The sequence below is a fragment of the Hetaerina americana genome, unplaced genomic scaffold (genome assembly GCF_022747635.1).
Source record: "Hetaerina americana unplaced genomic scaffold, ioHetAmer1.1.p SCAF_8, whole genome shotgun sequence".
NCBI lineage: Eukaryota > Metazoa > Arthropoda > Insecta > Odonata > Calopterygidae > Hetaerina > Hetaerina americana.
The window spans coordinates 21,741,264-21,760,629 of record NW_027287427.1 but is presented as its reverse complement, the minus strand read 5'-3'; the positions used below and the strand labels follow the sequence as shown (position 1 = coordinate 21,760,629).

The following is a 19,366-nucleotide window of genomic DNA, read 5'->3' as shown; positions in this document are numbered from 1 at the left end:
ACAATAACTATATCATTTCTATTGTTATCGACATAATTTCAAACCCTGGAATAGTTCCCTTTTTGGGGCCCTCTGATGAAAAACTGAGCCCCCATCACATTGACATTCAATATTCTTTACTTGGCACCAAGGCCTGGGTGGGCCTTATTGCACTAAACCAATCCCATACCATAATGTGTTGCATATTGAATTATATGAATGTGTGACTCTCCATTATAAATACATGAGTAACTTCAGGCATACTCTTCACGTCATTCCCTAAGTATAGGCAAAATGAAAAATGTCTCCTTTTAAATTAATGCAGAGAATTTAATCTTGTTTAACAGCCACTTTCTCATTGCATTGTTATATCCTCAAATATAATATGCACCCCAAGTGTTCACATCAACTATCTGCCCCCTTTTCATCATTACTGACTTTTGGCCAAGCTCTGTGCTAAATATGTGAATTCTCCCTAAACAGCACCCAGGCAAATGGCAGGTAGCACCAGCAGTACTAGTATTTCCAAGTACTTTGGCACAACACCCTCAGGACCAGGAATCTTAGACCAAGTCATCCCTGAAGGAGATGAACAAGCCACCATCACTTCCGTGAGGCCCGATGACATACGCAAGCCCATTACAGCAGTGTTTCAGCTGCCACCTGTAACAACAAGCTCCAGCTCCGAGACAAATGCCACTGTCATCTCAATGCCAGACTCTCCAGTAACTCCAGAGAGCCCCCTAGAACCGCTGTCGGCACACAGCAGCATAGCAACCACAGACATAGAGCTGCTACCCTCCCAACCGGGAACACCAACCCTCACGGTGACTGGACCAGATGCGGAAGATAGCCGGGGCAGCAAACGAAGGACTAAGACTAGGGAGGCTAAGGACGATGCGGAGGACAACTCGGATGATGACATAGGTGTGCGAAAGGACAGCAATGCCGCTGAGAAGAGGCAGAGGCTGAAGCACAAGTTTGCTCAGTCCATGGGAATGAAGCCATCACCCAAGGACAATGCCGGAGAGGAGCAGTTGCTGATGAATGTGTCGGTAGACTCAGCCTCACCTTTGGTGAGGCAAGACACTGGATCCAGCAGCCCAGAGGGCAATGTATGAACTCACATTTCATGGTGAACTGTGCAACATGGAAACAATGTTTTGGTGAAACATGCCCTGGTTTTTGCAGTTGAATGGATGTTGTTTGTTTGTCTGTGTGTGGGCACAAATGTGAGAATTCCGATTGAAAGTGTACAAATTGAGGTACTGTGCAAAGTTTGGAAAACATGAAAATACGAAGGAATAACCAAAATTCATCTTCCCAAATTATTCCTTGATTAAAACTGCATGCTTCAGTGAAGTAACGTATTTGCCACCAACATATCTCTTAGCTTTTGTGAATCTCAACCATCCAACTAGACAGAGCTGCAGCATTATGAGATTTAAGAACTGAGAAAGAAAAAAAAATTATTTAAGAAACAAATATAAAAATGATTTGAATTATGATCTGAAAAATGATGATGAATTCAAGATGTGAAGTGAAAGTATTCAATACAATTAGCAAGGAAAGCAATATTTTTCCCTTTTGGGATACATTTTATGAACTTATTTTAGCAGCTACAAATGTTTTAATCTTTTCATGCTGCAGGGGTCATTAAGTTTGTCATCAGGAAATGAAATATATATTTTTATTTAATTTTTTATTTTGGAGTGTCAGCTGTGCCATACTTTTGCTGTGTAAAAAAAACTCCTAAATTGTTTAAATAAGCATTTGTAGGAAGCTGAAATATCTGTTAAATATGATGAAAGAAAAGGAAAAAAACCAAGACAATGCAAAAAGAAGCATTGTCTTTACTTTGAGCCCAATTTTGGCAATTTATTTCATTGGCAGGATTTTTAACTTTGAAATTTGTATAAATAAATATATACATTTGTTGCTTTTCATCTTTGATATACTACCTTGTAATAAAATATTTTCTTACGCAAAATACATTTTTTAAGTTCCTAATTATTTACATCCTGGTAACATGAATGGTATTTTTGACTTTTGGGCAACTTGGAAGGAGGGGGAGTATTCAATTTTGAATTAAAATCACTATAGCAATTCATGTGTATTGAAATAGATTACTATTCAACCATCTCTAAGAACTCCATCACAAAAAAATTAATAATAAAATGTAATTGAATCAAAATACACTGTGAACTAAGTCAACAGGGGAAGGTCCTGTTAACACTAATTTTTACTTCAAGACAACCAAACCCCTGATCCCACATCATATCATTCCTAATTTACTTGTCCCCAAGAGTGAATTTAAAAAAATTGTATTCTAGGTAGTTACATATTTGAAATTAGGTCTTCTGCAATGTGAATGCTTCTAATAAGTTACTTTTCTACTGTTTCAATTTGGTTGGTTTTAGATGCTACACTCCTAAGTTTTTAGCCTTGCCTAACAAGGCAACCTGACAACCGACATTACAATTGAACTGTTCTTCATTTTCACATACTTTCTACCTCCCTTCATTTTATCTGACACCCTATCCTTTTCCAATCCCTACCTTCCTCGCCTAACACTCACCCCTCTATCACAGTCTACAGTATTACATTGGCAATCAAAATATTCCCAATGATATTTCCTGCCTTCTTAGGATTTCTCCCAAAAATGCTCTTTTATCCACACCATCCCCAGAACTTCTTTTTTTGATTTCCAATCTGTCCATTTCACCTCTTCCATCCTTCTCCACACCCAAATCTCAAAACCTTTCAATCCACTCCTTTCTTCAAGGATCAAGTTTCTGAGCCACACTAAACCATGCTCCATGCCAAAGTTTTCACTAGCCTTTTCTTAGCACCCTTACATAATGTTGCTGTCATCAGCTACCTCTTTCCTGTGAAAGCTTCTTAGTCAAATGCAATTTCTCTTTTTTTTCCATTGTTAAAATAGAAAGAAAGACTCGTACTTTTCCACAGATTTTATTATACGGTACAACGCGTTCCTGATGATGCCGCAAGTCGGTGAAATGCGTTGTACCGTATAATAAAATCTGTGGAACAGTACGAGTCTTTCTTTCTATTTTAATAATGGATATTAATTACTTCCACGAAGTGAAGCCTGAAACAATAGAATATATTAGCAATTTCTCTTCTTATATGTTACTACTGTGACCATATTGGTCTAGGATACTTCCTAGGTGCATAAACTGTTCCACCTTCTTCCTTTGCCCTCCTATTTCAATATTTAGCATAGATGTTCTCATTCTCAAAAACATCATAACCTTTGTTTTGATTGATTCTTATTCCATGCCTATCACAAAGAGTTTCTAATGTGGTCAGAAATGACTGTAACCCCTTTGATGACAGGCTAATAACTAAAGCTTAGGCATCTGCAAACCTAACAGATTTAATGAATTCCCTAACAGATTTTATTCTTATCTCCAATTTCTCCAATGCCATTTTTATTATTTCCTTCTCATATGGATTCAGCAGCATGGGTGATAATATACACCCGTCTTATCCCACTGACTAACACTGCCTATCCCAACTTTCCATCTCCAACTCCTATGTTCCCTTCTAAGAGTAATCCCAGCACTGCTATGGCATGCGAATGCTCACAAGCTTTTTATACACCTCTAAACAAAAATCTCATTTTACTCTATAATTAAACTTTTTCAAGCTATTAACAGCAGCATGAAAGAGGAGATAGAAAGCATTGGAAAAGAGTTGCTACAAGAGAATGATGATTATTAAATGAAGGAAATGAAAAACAAAGAGATACAAAGAACAGGAGAAAATAGAAGTTAATAAAAATCCATAAAGGAAGGTATCATCAAACACATTTTGAGATAATGGCCCGAAAAAGCAAGTTGCTGTGGGCAAAGTGAACCAAAAGAATATCCTAACATCAAAGGTATGCAATATTCACATTCAACTTATTCAGCACACATTATAAATATAGTTGAAATAATATTAGTAAAATTCCACACATTTAAATACAGCATAACCAGTTTCGCATGCTACATCATCATCAAGTAAACAACGCACCTGATTATCCCTAGTGCAAGGCAATCGGTAAGCCACATTGACACAACAGTTCCCACCAGATCACAAATGTTGGGCCTGAACATAGTTTGGATGGTGGCCCCCATACCTTTACCGTGGCATTCTTGTCCCCTCTCTGCATGTGGCATGCAGGTTAAACATAACTTGGCATAATGGACTAAGAGGTCTATGTGATCAGGACTCTGTTGATGTCATGCCATTGTGAGCAAAACTAATCATTCAACAAAATTGTGTGTAGGTCTGCTAACTCTCTTTTTACAAACTTTTTGATATGAAGTGGCTCAGCCAAGTAAAGCCCGAAAATTTTCCATTTTACTCAATGCAGGATCTATCTATATTTGAATTTTTAATTATTGTTTTTGATAGCCCTGACAATGCTGATCTAAATTCTCAAAATTATGAAGAGGAGAAATAGAGTTTGTTTAGTTTTTTAACAATCCAAACATTCCCTGAAGGTAAAACGTGGAAGAAGTACTTTAACTCAAAGAATACTTGCATGAGCACAAAGAAGCTGCAGAAAAAGGTGCAAAAAGTTGTATGGAAGTCATCCATATTGTACCAACAAACTGCATACAAACATATTTTACAAAACTCTATGAAATAATAGAGTTCATTCTCATATTATCTCTTAAAACGAAACCAAAAAACTGGAAATCCTACTATTAAAATACTAAGAGATGATTTCAGCTAAAATAATACAATTAGAAGCATGAGCTCACAGTGAAATTCTACTTAATTGACCAATGGAGCTGCACATATTTGACATAATACCTACTACATAATACCTATTTGACATAATCTTTATAAACCCACCTTTGAACTTCTTTTAATACAAAAATACTAGTAACTCTAGTCTCATTAATAAAATTTCAAAACAGGTGTTAGAAAACACACAAGGTTAGGTATTACATTAAAAAAATTACTCATGTTGTTGTTGATGATGCTCAAATTTAATGTAAATTTTAACACAGTTATTCCACATCAATTAATTTCAGATTAACCAGTCATAATGAATTAGCATGCAATTCACTATGAAACAATGCAAAATAATAACTACAACACCACTATAATGTCATGTTAGTCATAAATAGATTACTTGTACATTGAATATTTATGATTACAAAGTTACATTACACAAGTAGAAAATACCCTGCTTCAGCAACTTCTAAATAACAGTCAAAAAGCTTGGAAAATAAACTGAATACATAAACAAACGCAGTTTGTCCAGGGTTCAAATTACAGCTAATTGAGCATAAATTCAGACTGCCCTAAGTTGATCACAAACATACACGAAGCAGCGCAATATTTGATTTAGGGTAAAACTCACACTGGAATTACATGGCCCACAATCTTCCCCCATGGAATTTATTGTAAAACGAGAAAATATTATTTGTTATTGGCAAACATCAACAAGAAACTCTTGCATAAAATATAACCTTTTACTATCCTTTAACTACATCACACGGAGAAACTTAATTACACATTTAAGGGAAGATCTCTGCTTCATTCATAACCAACACAAAAGTATTTAAAGGTATTGATCCTTAATCAACTATGATTGATGACATGGCCACAAATGTTTGAGATCAACTTGGCATATCTTAAGAATAAAGGGTGTACCACATACACAAACACCTCAAGACAGGGGCAGCCCATTAGAACCTTCACAAATTAATCACTTAAAGAGGCAGAAAAGCCTTATGAAAAGCAGTCATAAATCTTTGGGCAACTATTAACTATGGATGGCAATCTTGACAAAGCTGTAATTAACTATCATGAGCAGTCAGTGCCACTATCAACTAACTAGCTTACCTAAAAAAAGCAGTTAAACACACAATTACAACTGAATGGTAAAGAAACAAAGGCCTGAAAATAATTATGTACTCATGCATAAAATCACCTCAAACTAATAAATGAGCTTTCTTTCTTAAGGCGTACAATAATACTCAGAGAACTGACTCAATAAGGCATATCCAATGCAAACAATTCCACACTTTTGATTGTGTTACAGCTAGTTTTGTCTAATATACTTCAATTTTAATTTAAAATAATTCTAAAAATTTTGCAACTGAAAACTGATGGAAAATATAAAAATAAAGTTTGAAAACAATAGCCGTGATTCATTTTCTGGCCAAAATTAGCACTATTTTTTTGTGCTGGCTGACATGAGGATATTTGAACTGTCAATTAATGTCAGTTGTACATAAAAACAAGGAGCCATATAAATTCTGGTTAAATTGTTTTAACCTCATTGTGAACTATGTCCAGAGTGATATACCGGCTACATATTAATATAAGATACAAACTGAGAAAGGCCTCTTTTCACCTTATTCTAAATGGATTGTCAGTACATATGTTTGTAAGTTGTGAGAGACAAGGGTTTAAGAGGAAAACTTAAAGTCTAGCTCCAGAGGGACCGCCGAAGTGTTAGCTCATACATTGGTGCATTTTTTAGATTTGTAAAGCCCATTATTTTATGTTGATAAAAACAACCAAAAATAGTAACCAATACAAATTTTGACTCGACAGTCAGGAGTGGAGTTAGTATCTCCCCATGGCACGTGAAAATTAACAATGAAGGTAGGGTGAGGAATCCTTCCCCTCTGTTCCCACCTGTGAAAAACCAGCAATATCTGACACCAGAACAATTCAGCAACAAACCAGCTCGCGTTTAGCTGGAAGCATTCAGATGCATACCCAAGATATGAACCTGAGACTTCTGGTCAGTAGTTAACCACTCTACCTACTAGGCTACCATGACCTCTAATAGACATCATACAAATAAAAATGAAATGACAGGTGGCACACAAAATTAAGATTGATTCAATGACTACATTCAGAAGCATCACCTCTCTGTACAGAGCATTAAGAAATATTAACTATACTGAAAAATTCAGGTACAACTACTGACTGTAAGCCTAAAAAAAAGAGTTTTCCATAGCTTTATCTACAGCTTTATTTGAATACGAATCCAGTTTTGTCATCTCCAAGGTGAAATGTGTCTAGTATTCAAACTCCTGCAAGTGGGGTGTCACCAACTTTGGAAGCTGAATGGAAAACCTGCATAGACTTCAACCCATATCGATAGGGCAATCATTTAATACATGGCAGTAGACAAAGAGAATAAAAAAATAAAAAGGGCTATCCCATAATGGACATCAATTTTAGGAAAACAATTGCACTTAGAAACTTGAAATTAATACTGCTAGCATCCTATTCTATGCAATCAATTGTAGGCTTACGTTTGTCTTAATGATATGCATTTCATAAATGACTCGCCACTCAATTTATCCAGTCACAACTCTCTGATATAACATCGTTAACATTTCATAGGGGAAGTAGCTTCATCCCCATCACAGAGCATAAAGAAAATCATAGCCCAGCTGCTATGCTAAGTTGGCACAAACGGCAATAATATTTTATCAGATTCCTTAAGAAATTACATTAATTCACAATGTATAAACCCTTAAACAAAATTTCTTTCAAAGTTCAATATATAAAAATACAATGTTCAACTGGCATTATTTTTCAGTCTTTCAATTTGGGACAATGCAAATTGCTTTCCGCGTTCAATCTGCAGGAATAAAATCAAATGAAATTTAAACATTTAGCTAAAGAGAAGATTACAATAAGAGACATACTTAAATGGTGACTGATACAATGAAGAGTAGTATGCCTTGATTTCACTGAAATCCAGTCCAATCGGAGGCATCTGATTCATCTGGCTCTGAACCGACACATTTAATACCATTCTTCAACATTGGTGTTCCCATGCCTTTACCTGAGCATACAAAAAAATTAAAGGAGAAAATAAAAAATACTGGTAATTTAAAGGAACAGAAAACTTTTTACCCTAACTTTAATCACCAATCCGATATAACCTAGAATGACCAACATTTTACATAATTTCAATCCTTAATAAATACATGATCATTATGAACAGTGACTTTTGATACTAGGAAATGAACCACTCTACAGACAAGCATCAAAAAAGGTAGCACATTTCAGTCGATGTCTTTCAAGTTTTTTAAGTTTACTTATTAATTCTTAAACATGACAGGGTCCATTGTTCATTTTCCACTTCCATTCTCAAATGTCTTGTAAGAGTACCATTCAATAAGGAGTGATCGTAACATTTTTGTCTGCATAATTTATTGTACAGACATTTAATCTTTTAAGTTATACTGTTGGCTTGATGTGTGATGTATATGTGACAACAATTTTCACTTATTTGACGTAAGCTGCAGCCTCTGACAAATTAAACCTTCACTTTGCACAGAGAGGATAAAGAATACAATTCTCATTCACTTTCCTGATTTATTTATAATTTCATGGATACCAACATGCACAAACACATCTTGTGCGCAATTTTGACGCTACCACCATGTGGGTGGAAGCCAATTAAATTTTCAACATTGTTGACACCACTCTTTTACGTTATTCGATAACCTTATCTCAAAATTTTACTTCTGTTAGAGCAATGACTGCAGCTCCGAGATCACTTTCCTTTGAAATAGTCTCCCCTCATTAAACCTCTTAAACCACCGGCTACTATACTAACTTTCCAGCACAGTTACACAAATCTTGGCAACAACAATAAGATAAGGCAAAATCAACATTTCAAAACAGCATCACCTGTTACCTCCATGGTTGATGTAGGTGAATTGAATATGTTTCAACTTGCAACCGCTGCTGCTGATGCAATAGCAGTGTCAAATCAATGAAACTTAAACCACATTCACTTAAAACATTAAGGCTAACAATATGACAAATTAAATTTTTGCATTAAAAATCTTGCAGATAAAAAATGATTACTCTTTATTGAATAGCTCTTGTACATAAAAACTCTTTTTAAGAAAAAGATATACGGGATTTTTGGAAATTTCAAGCAGAAACAAAAAGGATGCTAAAGGTATTAAAATGTTAATGAACATACTAAATTTTATATAATATTTACCCAAAACTCTGGCATGGATGAGCAATGCTAGTGATAATCCACAAGGATACTTCAGTTGTATCTTTTCCCTCATCAGTTTTACCTTGTGAGCTAACAATTGGATTTTGAAAGTCACCTCTGATGAATCATTGCTTTCTCCATTTGCATTGCTTAATCCAGTGGTTGCAGAAGCTTCCATGAGGTGACAATGGACATTAGGTACCTCCTGCATCAGCCCCATGATCTTGACAAAAGTTAAAAAAAATGATTATGATTTCAGAATGAAAGAAATATTAGTACAATTCATAATTAGAATAAGTACATGTAATATATTTTTCTGAAAGCTTTTACGAAAAGGTGCCAATGAATATTTTTCTCTTTCAGAATTCATCCGCACAGAATTTTTTCTATACAATTATATTTTTAAATGTTATTTTTATGATTATCACCCATGCATTAAAATAACAAATTTTAAAAATATATACATTTTCTTCACCATTGACCAAACAACTGTTCGAGTGAATTAACCAAAAAGAGGAAATCTCTACACGGCCTATGTAGCAACTACACAGACTCTATAGGCAGCTTCATAGAATTCTACAAAGCTTTATGGCCAATAGGCATACATTAGGTGTATGTGATGCCACAAAAAATACATGTGAGCTCTCATCAGGAAATTCGATGACTGGTGAACCAAAAATTTCATGACAATCCCAATTTTGGGAGAAACAGAGGATGGTAATTGATACATAAGGAGTTAAACTACCTAGTTGAATGAAGCATTGACAAAGAGCATATCATGTATGACAAGTAAACTAAATAAAATATAAGTAAAGACTAATAAGGAGCCAAGTTCAACAATAGATAAAATATTAATATATGTAATCTCATTAGGAAATTCAATGGTTAATGAACCAAATATTTTGTAGAATCCCATCCCCAATTTTAGAGGAAACAAGGAATAGTAACTGATATACAAGGAGGAAAATTGCCAAGGTGAATGCAACATTGACAAGGAGCCGATCATACATGAAAGGTACATTAGATAAAATATTAATAAAGACTAAGAAAGTGTAAAGTACTGCAACATTTGAAACCTACTCTTTGATGCATGAGGATGGGAACAATTTACACACTTTATTTTAAAAAAGTTTTGCAAATTCAATTCAATTGTGAAATAATAAAATTGGCGCACAGATATTCACAAAGTGAAGGTTTTCATATAAATATGATAAAAAATGTTATTCTATTCATGGAGACTTCCCACATTTATCTTTCAGCCATGTCCATATACTTCTCATGATGAAATCTGATTTCATTGTATTACATGTAAAAGCATCAAGTGGCATTAGAAAATCAGTTATCAACCGGAAGATAGGCTTGATAGTTGAGAGCAGAGCTCACCACCCGCTACTAAGGCCAAAAACATGCTAAATTCACACATGATGGATCAGTTTATTTCCCTGTACCACCTTAGGTATTCCAAGAAGTTCTGGTATCTGAAAAATCGCACAACTTGGGTGAAACTGAGGGTGTCCATTGGTGGGCATTGACCCTGGGTCCTTTGCTCAGTAGCTCAGCATTCTACCCAATGAACTACCACATCCCTATGTGACATTTAAATGTCGTCCATTTGAATTGCTTGGCATATATTTCCATCCTAACTAGATTCAAATAGTAACAAGCACCCAAATCAGCTTCAGGATGGGTTTGGTGGAGAAGCATAAATTACAAGAGTGACACAATTTTTAGAAGGGGAACCGCTGAAGGAGACCTTGAAAATAGTGGATAGTCCATGATTTTACAGCATCAGTAATGCCCAAGTACAGAAATTTTTATTGTTGAATACACACAAAAATTGCATGATCAGGCATCATGTTATGATCAATTTTGGCTTGCATTCCATTAATCATGTATGGAATGTAATTTTCTGAGAAAACAAAAAAAATGAAAAACAGAAAGGATGTGATAAATATACAAAATAACAGGTATCATCCTAATTAACATATGCATTAAAGAAGTTTAGTAATAGGATTTTAGTCTTAAGTCCAGTAGCTGAAGTCTTGCACACAAATGGTGTGACACTTGACCATGCAATTGGTTTTATGCAAAATGGCTTGAATGGAGCTGGTACTGTCTCTGGTCTAGAAAGATTAAACACAACCAACTTCTGAGAAAGACTTAATACATTATCACCTATGCTATACCATCAACTATGAAATCATACAAGTCTTAAGCCTTAGCATTTAGGATTACAGGAGCCTTGTGATACAGCTTGTACTCAGAAAATTACTCCTATCCAACACAGATTTTCCAATAATTGTGGGAATATTTTAACAACAAGTTGAGTATTGGTCAACTGGAATACCTTTAACGAAAAAATAAACTCTTAATATGAAATTAATAACAATTTTTTTCAACTGACAGCAGTTTGAAGCCTTGAAGAAATATGCCCATGATGTAAAGGACACAAGACCCTATAATTGCAGGGGATTTATGTTTCTGAAGATTTCCACAGAAGGTAAATTGAAATGCATATGAAATAAATTTATGGGTGAAGTTATTTGGTATACTGCAAAAGAAAATTACTTATTAGATTGGCTTGAAATTACAATTGTCATAGTAGTGTAACAACAATAATTGCTGCTTTAGTAGATGGATAGTTTTTAAAGTATTCATGCAATATGGAATCAGATGGCTAGTAGACAAATTCCTTGGCCTCAACCATTACACAAAAAAAATGTAGCACCGCAATTTTTATTAACCCATTAAATAAAAAAAAGCACAGAACACACCTGAGAATGCAAATACTCCTCAGTAACACTTTCATTATCCTTGCTTAGAGTTTGAATCAAGACGTTTGAAGGTACTGAAAACGTAACTTGGTAGTGATGATTGTATTGCAAGAATCCCAAATGGGCAGTAACCTCCTGTGAAAGAAATTTTACATAACTGTTAGCTGTTTTAGCCTATAAGATTAAGACTACCTCCGAAAATATTGAGTTTTGAAATGAAATAATCTAAATACTAGAAACTATTTTCTATAAAATTCGAGACCTCCTGAAGATCTCTGACTTTTAGTTAACACTTGGATAGCTTTCTTGATAATGTCTAAAAATCCATAGGAAAGTTACCCAAGTATTTATACATGATTTGGACAACTTTCAAAGAATAATAATTATTATTATTACGTAATCTACCGGTTAAGGTAGGTTTTTGGATGGACTTAATTACTAATTAAATAATTTGTGACCCCTAGCAAAACACAACATCCTGGTCAACATCAGGTCCCTCTTCAGCTCTGAGTACTTTCTTCCTCCCTTCATCCCGTCCAACATCCCTATCCTCTTCCTTCCCTTTCCTCTTTTGCCCAACATTCTACCCTCTATCACAGTCTTCAACATCCCACTGCCGGTCAACACCCCCTTCATCCACTTTTCCTGCCTCCATAGGATTGCTCCCAACAAACCCTTCTCTTCGCCCATCATACCAAGAGCTTCCTCATTTGTTTTCTTCTCTTTCCATTTCACCTTCTCCATTCTTGTCCACACCCACATTTCAAAAGCCTCCAATCTACGTCTATCCTCCTGCTTCAATGACCACGTTTCCGCACCGTACATAGCTACGCTCCATATCAAAGTTTTTACGAGTCTTTTCTTAACATCCTTACTAAACGTCCCTGTCATCAACTCCCTCCCCCTTGTGAAAGCCTCTTTGCATACCGCAATTCTTCTCCTAACGTCCCTACTACTTTGACCGTGTTGGTCTAAAACAATTCCGAGGTACGTAAACTAATCTACCTGCTTCAGTTTTTGACCTCCTATTTTAATGTTTAGCTTAGCCTTTTTCTTCCTAGAAAATCGCATAACCTTCGTTTTATTAATATTGATTCTCATCCCATACCTGTCGCACTGAATTTCCAATTCACTCAGCAATGCTTGCAGTCCCTTGGCTGACTGACAAACTAAAGCTTGGCCATCAGCAAACCTAACTGATTTTACGAATTCCCCGCCCACTTTCATTCCTACCTCCAGTTCTTCCCATGCCTCTTTAACCATTTCCTAATATGAATTACTTAATCAAGCGGTAAATTTTACATGAAAAAACCTCAAGATGAAAACATTAATGGAGGAAATATATTGTATGAGCAGTTCAAATTAAAGGTAATTTCGTGAGTTTAATTAATTCTGAAAAGATAAATTTCAAGACATCACAAATTATAATTTAGTTATAAAGGAAACGATGATATAGTCAATCTGGATACAATATCTATAATTTTTATCACTAATTACATTACCACAATCAATAAATTTTCATGAGCCAGTAATTCCCACCATTTATTTTGAGTGGGTGGGCATATTGCAGTTACCAACTCAGAAATTTTGTTGAAAGGGCTAAAAATGGAGCTTAACCGTACCATGCTTCACTGTTAAGCTCATTAACCTTGGTCCCATAGATTACTATCAAAGATAAATTCAGAAGCACCTGATGGCAAACATTTCATCAATACTAACTAATGTCGTACGAAAGACATACACATTTCTAAAGCAGTACATTGTGCAAACAAATAAAATTTACATATCATCTAATGCAAAAATGAGCAAGGTCACAGGTAATTGTGATGAAATATACACTAAGAATGATGCTTTAAAGAATAAGCACGTACTTAATGCACAAGGGAAATAGAGAATAGTAACCACCGCCGCAATGTGCCAAGATCCTGAGACAATAAAGAATTCGGTTAGCACGGGCAAAAAAATCTTTTTTTACACCAAATTATTGGGTTATTATTTTGCTTTAATAAGTATTAGTGGTCCACACCAACAAAATGGCACTCTTTGCGCATCGAGCAACCCCAGATATTATTAGCGTGAATACATGCAGGCTTTTAAATCGCTGATTACATGTTTTTTGGGTCCTGCTTGGACGACTATTGTGTTGTCTTTCCCAAAATGATCTCCGCCTTCAAGGTCTTCTGAGTCAAAATGCACTCGATGGTGTCCTTCTGTACAGAGAAAAGGAAATGCAGCATATTCTATTACACAAATCGAGTTGAAATATCCCTACACATGCAAATCACTCAATTATAGGGGCACTTCCGAGCGAAAACTCCAACACCGTTTAATAATATTTAATAAATTTTGTTCAAACTACTATCAAAATATAAATATATGAAATAAATTTGTCTACATGCTAACAATGAAGAATCGACTGATATGGCAACAGCCGTCACACAACTGCATACAAAGCATAAAAACTGCGCACCCATTTCGCGTGATTAATTTCTCCTTGAGCGATCTGCGAATCCAAACTTCTTCAGCGGTGACTAGATCTGTAACATTATTCGTTGGATACACCAACACAGTGACCACAATAGCTGGTTCTCGGGGTGATTCTTAAGTGTTCAGATATTACAATCACTGCACATAATAATTTGGTTTCAAATTGCAACACTCATACAATCTGCGAAAAGATAACACAACTACTTAATGAAATCAGATTAGGACGCCCATCTGCGCAAGTGTCTTAACCACATAATGGATCTCGCCCATTGGAGCACCAAGAACTTCAAATCTCCCAATGACAAATATCGAGTTGCCACTGTTTCATAATGGCGCTTTCTTTCACTGTGGTCAATAAGCCATGCATATTTATAATGCGTAATAAGAACCCCAATTAACATTGAAAGGAAATCAGTTGATAATTGATAACATTTTTATTGTTATTTAGAAGGATGACTTAAGATTTTTGTCGTAGAGTAAACAAATACACCTGAAAAAATATAAAACTTTGGTTTGTTGGCCGCGGTGATTATACCATACGAAAATGTTTGTCCGGTGATATACACCGGGCAAACATTTTTGAAACTTCTCGAAAAACATTTCATAAGCCACGGATATATTTTATTGTATCTAAAACCTTTTCCTTTTTAGATTTTCCGTCTTTCCCTCAACCCCTATTCATGGAACCCAAAATTCTTCCTTTTCGCCCTTCTTTGTTTACCGCAATTTACCTACCGATAAAAGTTCCAGTTTTAGTTACTTCTCCATATCTCCTCCATACCCTTCCGTCTTTTTCCAATATCTTCCCACTAATTTCTTTTTTTCCTATAGTAATGTAAGACTACTTTTTTGTCTTCTTTCAGTCCAGGTTAATATCTTCATTCCACAGTTCATGGCTTCAATCTAATGCAATGATTTACCTCAAATATCTCTTTATGTAAATAAAAAATCATCGCTTAACTTGGACTACTTACCCTGTGTCGGTCCTAATGTGCTCCCAAGCTTTAGTCCTTTTTATTTGTTGAGAATATCATTGATCAACCAATAGAGCATATTCATGAAGTATGGGTTCTCTATCAGCATAGATGGATGACATACGTATTTAGAGATGAGCCGGTCTTAACCTTGGTATTTTTATTTAAATCCGACGTTAACTTAAAAAAATTACCTCAGAGTATGAAAATCGCCAATATTTGGTATCATTTGAAAGAAAATTCTTTTTTCAACAATTTTATACACTTGAGATTTAGTTTCATACAAATATATTCTGTGTTACCAACTATTTTATTTATTTTGTTTCTAAATATAAGATCAGTTAAAAACGTTTTCAAGAATTACATTTTCCATAATTAGATAAAAACACTCATACCATGGCTACCATTAAATGTGGTGACAAGATTTCATTTTTTAATAACAAAGTGGAGCAGTCGGGTTATGAAAATCATCGTTCTTAGAAAAGCATACTTATTTGAATAATTGTGTTCATTGATTTAAAGATAAATATCAACTGAAGTAAATATTTTGAATCTTTAACTGAAAGGAAAAGCAGAATCGCAAAATATTAATTTTTCTCCCAAAATGTATTAGACTATAATGGGGCATAACAAAACAACTGCTGCAGGAGAAATAAATTATTAAATATCATTATTATTACAGCATTTAATATATATATAGAAAGATTCTATCTTTAATTTTAAGGAAGATAATTTTAGTTTTATGCATTTACCAAGAAAGGCAATGTCTGCATAATAAACTATCCTGGTATTATTTTGACTGTTTTTTGAACTTTACTTTGATAGTTTGAGTAAACACATTTGTGACAAGTTTATCATATACCTTGCCCAGTTAGTCTTGCCATTTTGTAATTATACACCTCACATGTATTGATAGATTTCTAAAGCTGCAAAAAAGGAAAAAAAGCTTTTATCTTTCTCCAGCATTGGTGTTTTATGCATGATTTAAAATAATGCCATTAAGTGACGAAGGATGATTAAGTATGACTGGGTCCTTCCCTTCATTACTACCTTTTTATGCTTCAACCTCATTAATTACTATTTGCTTAAAACATATTATCATTAGCTGATGAAATTATGGTAAGTTGTCTATCTCTCTGTAGCAAATATGTTTATGCATCAAAAATGTACTGTTCCATGGTTTAGTCACCATGTTATAATACTTATATAGACAAAATAGTAATACTTCAAGGCTATTTCATAATAAATTGCTTGTAATCTTGAGTAAGGTACCAATGTTCCTTATAAACAAATCGCCATTGATTGGAAATTATATGTTCCACAATTTAATATAATTGACCAGGCATTATCTTCCTAACTATAATAATACAAAATTTTTATTACATGTAAGATCCTATGGTCTGTGAAATTAATACTTTGCCTAAACATTTAGATTTTTTCCACATATATTTGGACCACTTTCTGAAGGAGATCTACACAGAACTAAGCTGAGCCTAACCTATTTGCTGTCAATAAATGTATTTTGATTTAATATGTTTCATAAGTTTTACCTTAAATGCAAATGAATGAATATATTTCTAGCTCTGTTGTATTTTGATAAATTAGCATAAAATATCAAGTAATTTAGAAATGGACTAGTTCGAGTAAATGGTAACATTGTTCAAAATTTGTATAATGGTGCATTGGTAGATATAATTTTTAATTTAAGAATAAATAAAATCTGTAGGTGTTATTTGTTACTTATCATAAAGGTCGCTGGTTCCATTTCCATGACCGGCAAAAATTTTTCAGCTTGTTCTGCTAATTGTTTTATGGAACGAGACAACCACACATTAACAAAAATAACACAGTTTTGTTATTTCGGAACGAGGCAACGAGAAAAATCGACTTCTACTAAAACCAACCCTGAACCCGTGATGTATGGCAGCAGTTTCACCATTAGGCACTGGTGGGTCAGGCCGACCGAGTGATTCGACTCGGCATCAGCTGCGGGCACGAGTGAAGTTCACGGTAGTGGTCGCTGTACTGCGATGAGGAAGGTGACGGGAAACCACCACATTATTCTCCCTAGTATATGCAGCCTTGCATTGCATCAAAATATAGTAGTATGAAAGATATTGACTGCAGTAAACACATCCTAGGATTGAAATCCTGATTATATTTTTTTTTTAAGGTAATCTACCGGTTAAGGTAGGTTTTTGGATGGACACAACTACCAAACAAATATTTTATTACTCCTAACAAAACACAAAATCCATCATCCTACTCTATACCAGGTCCCTCTTCATCTCTGAGTACTTTCTTCCTCCCTTCATCCCGTCCAACATCCCTATCCTCTTCCTTCCCTTTCCTCTTTTGCCCAACATTCTACCCTCTATCACAGTCTTCAACATCCCACTGCCGGTCAACACCCCCTTCATCCACTTTTCCTGCCTCCATAGGATTGCTCCCAACAAACCCTTCTCTTCGCCCATCATACCAAGAGCTTCCTCATTTGTTTTCTTCTCTTTCCATTTCACCTTCTCCATTCTTGTCCACACCCACATTTCAAAAGCCTCCAATCTACGTCTATCCTCCTGTTTCAATGACCACGTTTCCGCACCGTACATAGCTACGCTCCATATCAAAGTTTTTACGAGTCTTTTCTTAACATCCTTACTAAACGTCCCTGTCATCAACTCCCTCCCCCTTGTGAAAGCCTCTTTGCTTAGCGCAATTCTTCTCCTTACGTCCCTACTACTTTGACCGTGTTGGTCCAAAACACTACCGAGATACGTAAACTGTTCCACCTGCTCTAGTTTTTGCCCTCCTACTTTAATGTTAAGCTTAGCCTTTTTCTTTCTAGAAATTCGCATAACCTTTGTTTTATTAATATTGATTCTCATCCCATACCTGTCGCACTGACTTTCCAATTCACTCAGCAATGCTTGCAGTCCCTTGGCTGACTGACAAACTAAAGCTTGGTCATCAGCAAACCTAACTGATTTTTCGAATTCCCCATCCACTTTCATTCCTACCTCCAGTTCTTCCCATGCCTCTTTGATCATTTCCTCTGCATACAGGTTGAACAGCAACGGTGATAATGGGCAACCCTGCCTTACACCCCTTCCTAACACTGCCCATTCTGACTTCCCGTTTCCCACCCGCGCCTGAGCAGTCTGAGACATGTACAGGTTGCGGATTAGCCTCCTTTCTCTCCAATCTATTCCTATTTTCTGCAATATACACATTAGTTTTTCCCAATTCACTCTATCAAACGCTGTTTCGAAATCTACGAAACAGGCAAATACCTCCTGGTTGTGTTCTATATTCCTCTCGATTAATAATCTCATTACTGCAATGGCATCACACGTACCTCTCCCCTTCCTAAACCCAAACTGATCATCCCCTAAGTAATCATTTGCCCTACTCTCTATCCTTTTGTTTATGATCCTGAGAACAACTTTAGCTGCGTGGGATATCAAACTAATTGTCCTATAGTCATCACATGACGTGGCCTTTACCTTTTTCGGAATATGAACTAAAACTGATCTCACAAAGTCTTCCAGCCAGATTCCCTCCTCATAAATACTATGGATCAGCCCATATAGCCTCTTCCTCCCACATTTTCCTAAGCATTTTAAAAGTTCCACAGGAACGTTATCTACCCCTACGGCCTTATTTAGTTTCATCTCCCTTAATGCCCTTTCTATCTCATTGTCTAGTATGCCTGGACCTAAGCTGTCTTCCTCTACGTCATTTTCTTTTTCAATGTCTAACTTTGTTGGTCTGAGTTCTTTACTATACAGTTCTTCTATATACTCCTTCCATCTCTCTTGGATCTTTCCTGCTTCAACTGTTACCTTACCCGCCTTATCTCTAACTGTTAGCATAGCTCTTCCTTTCTTACTTCCCGATAACGATTTAACTTTGCTGTACAGCGCACCGATTTCACCCTTCCTCTGCAGACTTTCCATATCCTCGCACTGCGTCTTCCACCATGCTTCTTTTGCTTTATTTGTTGCCCGCCTCAATTTATTGTTCAATTCTTTGTACTTCATTTTGCCTAATTCTGTATTTATATTCTTCCATTTTTGCCGCTCATCCATCTTTGTAATCATCTCATCCGTGATCCATGGTTTCCTAGTCCTAATAAT

The 19,366-nt window shown here is 35.5% G+C and overlaps 2 protein-coding genes across 3 annotated transcripts in view; one reads left to right on the top strand and one right to left on the bottom strand.

The window, feature by feature from the left end:
- The window catches only part of LOC139698071 (bestrophin-4-like), a 154,905-nt gene extending 153,709 nt beyond the window's left edge, over window positions 1-1,196 (top strand). The window contains exon 10 of the mRNA XM_071596961.1: window positions 463-1,196. Within this exon, the coding sequence (XP_071453062.1) occupies window positions 463-1,100 (638 nt within the window). The 3' untranslated portion in view covers window positions 1,101-1,196. The remainder of the gene's footprint in view (window positions 1-462) is intronic.
- On the bottom strand, window positions 1,188-14,487 carry LOC139698072 (adipose-secreted signaling protein). 2 transcript variants are annotated; one of them, XM_071596963.1, is made up of 6 exons: window positions 14,240-14,487; window positions 13,879-13,979; window positions 11,770-11,904; window positions 8,996-9,218; window positions 7,680-7,819; window positions 1,188-1,430 (listed from the first exon to the last, which is right to left on the bottom strand). In XM_071596963.1, exons 1-5 carry the CDS (start codon window positions 14,241-14,243, stop codon window positions 7,722-7,724), a joined length of 561 nt encoding a protein of 186 aa, XP_071453064.1. In that variant the 5' UTR covers window positions 14,244-14,487; the 3' UTR covers window positions 1,188-1,430; window positions 7,680-7,721. The 2 variants fall into 2 exon arrangements, with proteins under 2 accessions (XP_071453064.1, XP_071453063.1); XM_071596962.1 differs by lacking the exon at window positions 1,188-1,430 and having other exon boundaries at window positions 4,752-7,819.
- Window positions 14,488-19,366: the final 4,879 nt, after the last annotated feature.

What these genes read in the sequence shown, in the direction of transcription:
- LOC139698072 (XM_071596963.1), bottom strand. An exon ending in AAGCAGGACCCAAAAAACAT is followed by an intron (nt 11,905 to 13,878) that starts GTAATCAGCGAT and finishes TTTCTTTCACAG; the next exon opens with GAGGTTACTGCCCATTTGGG. An exon ending in CATCCATGCCAGAGTTTTGG is followed by an intron (nt 7,820 to 8,995) that starts GTAAATATTATA and finishes TTGTATGCTCAG; the next exon opens with GTAAAGGCATGGGAACACCA.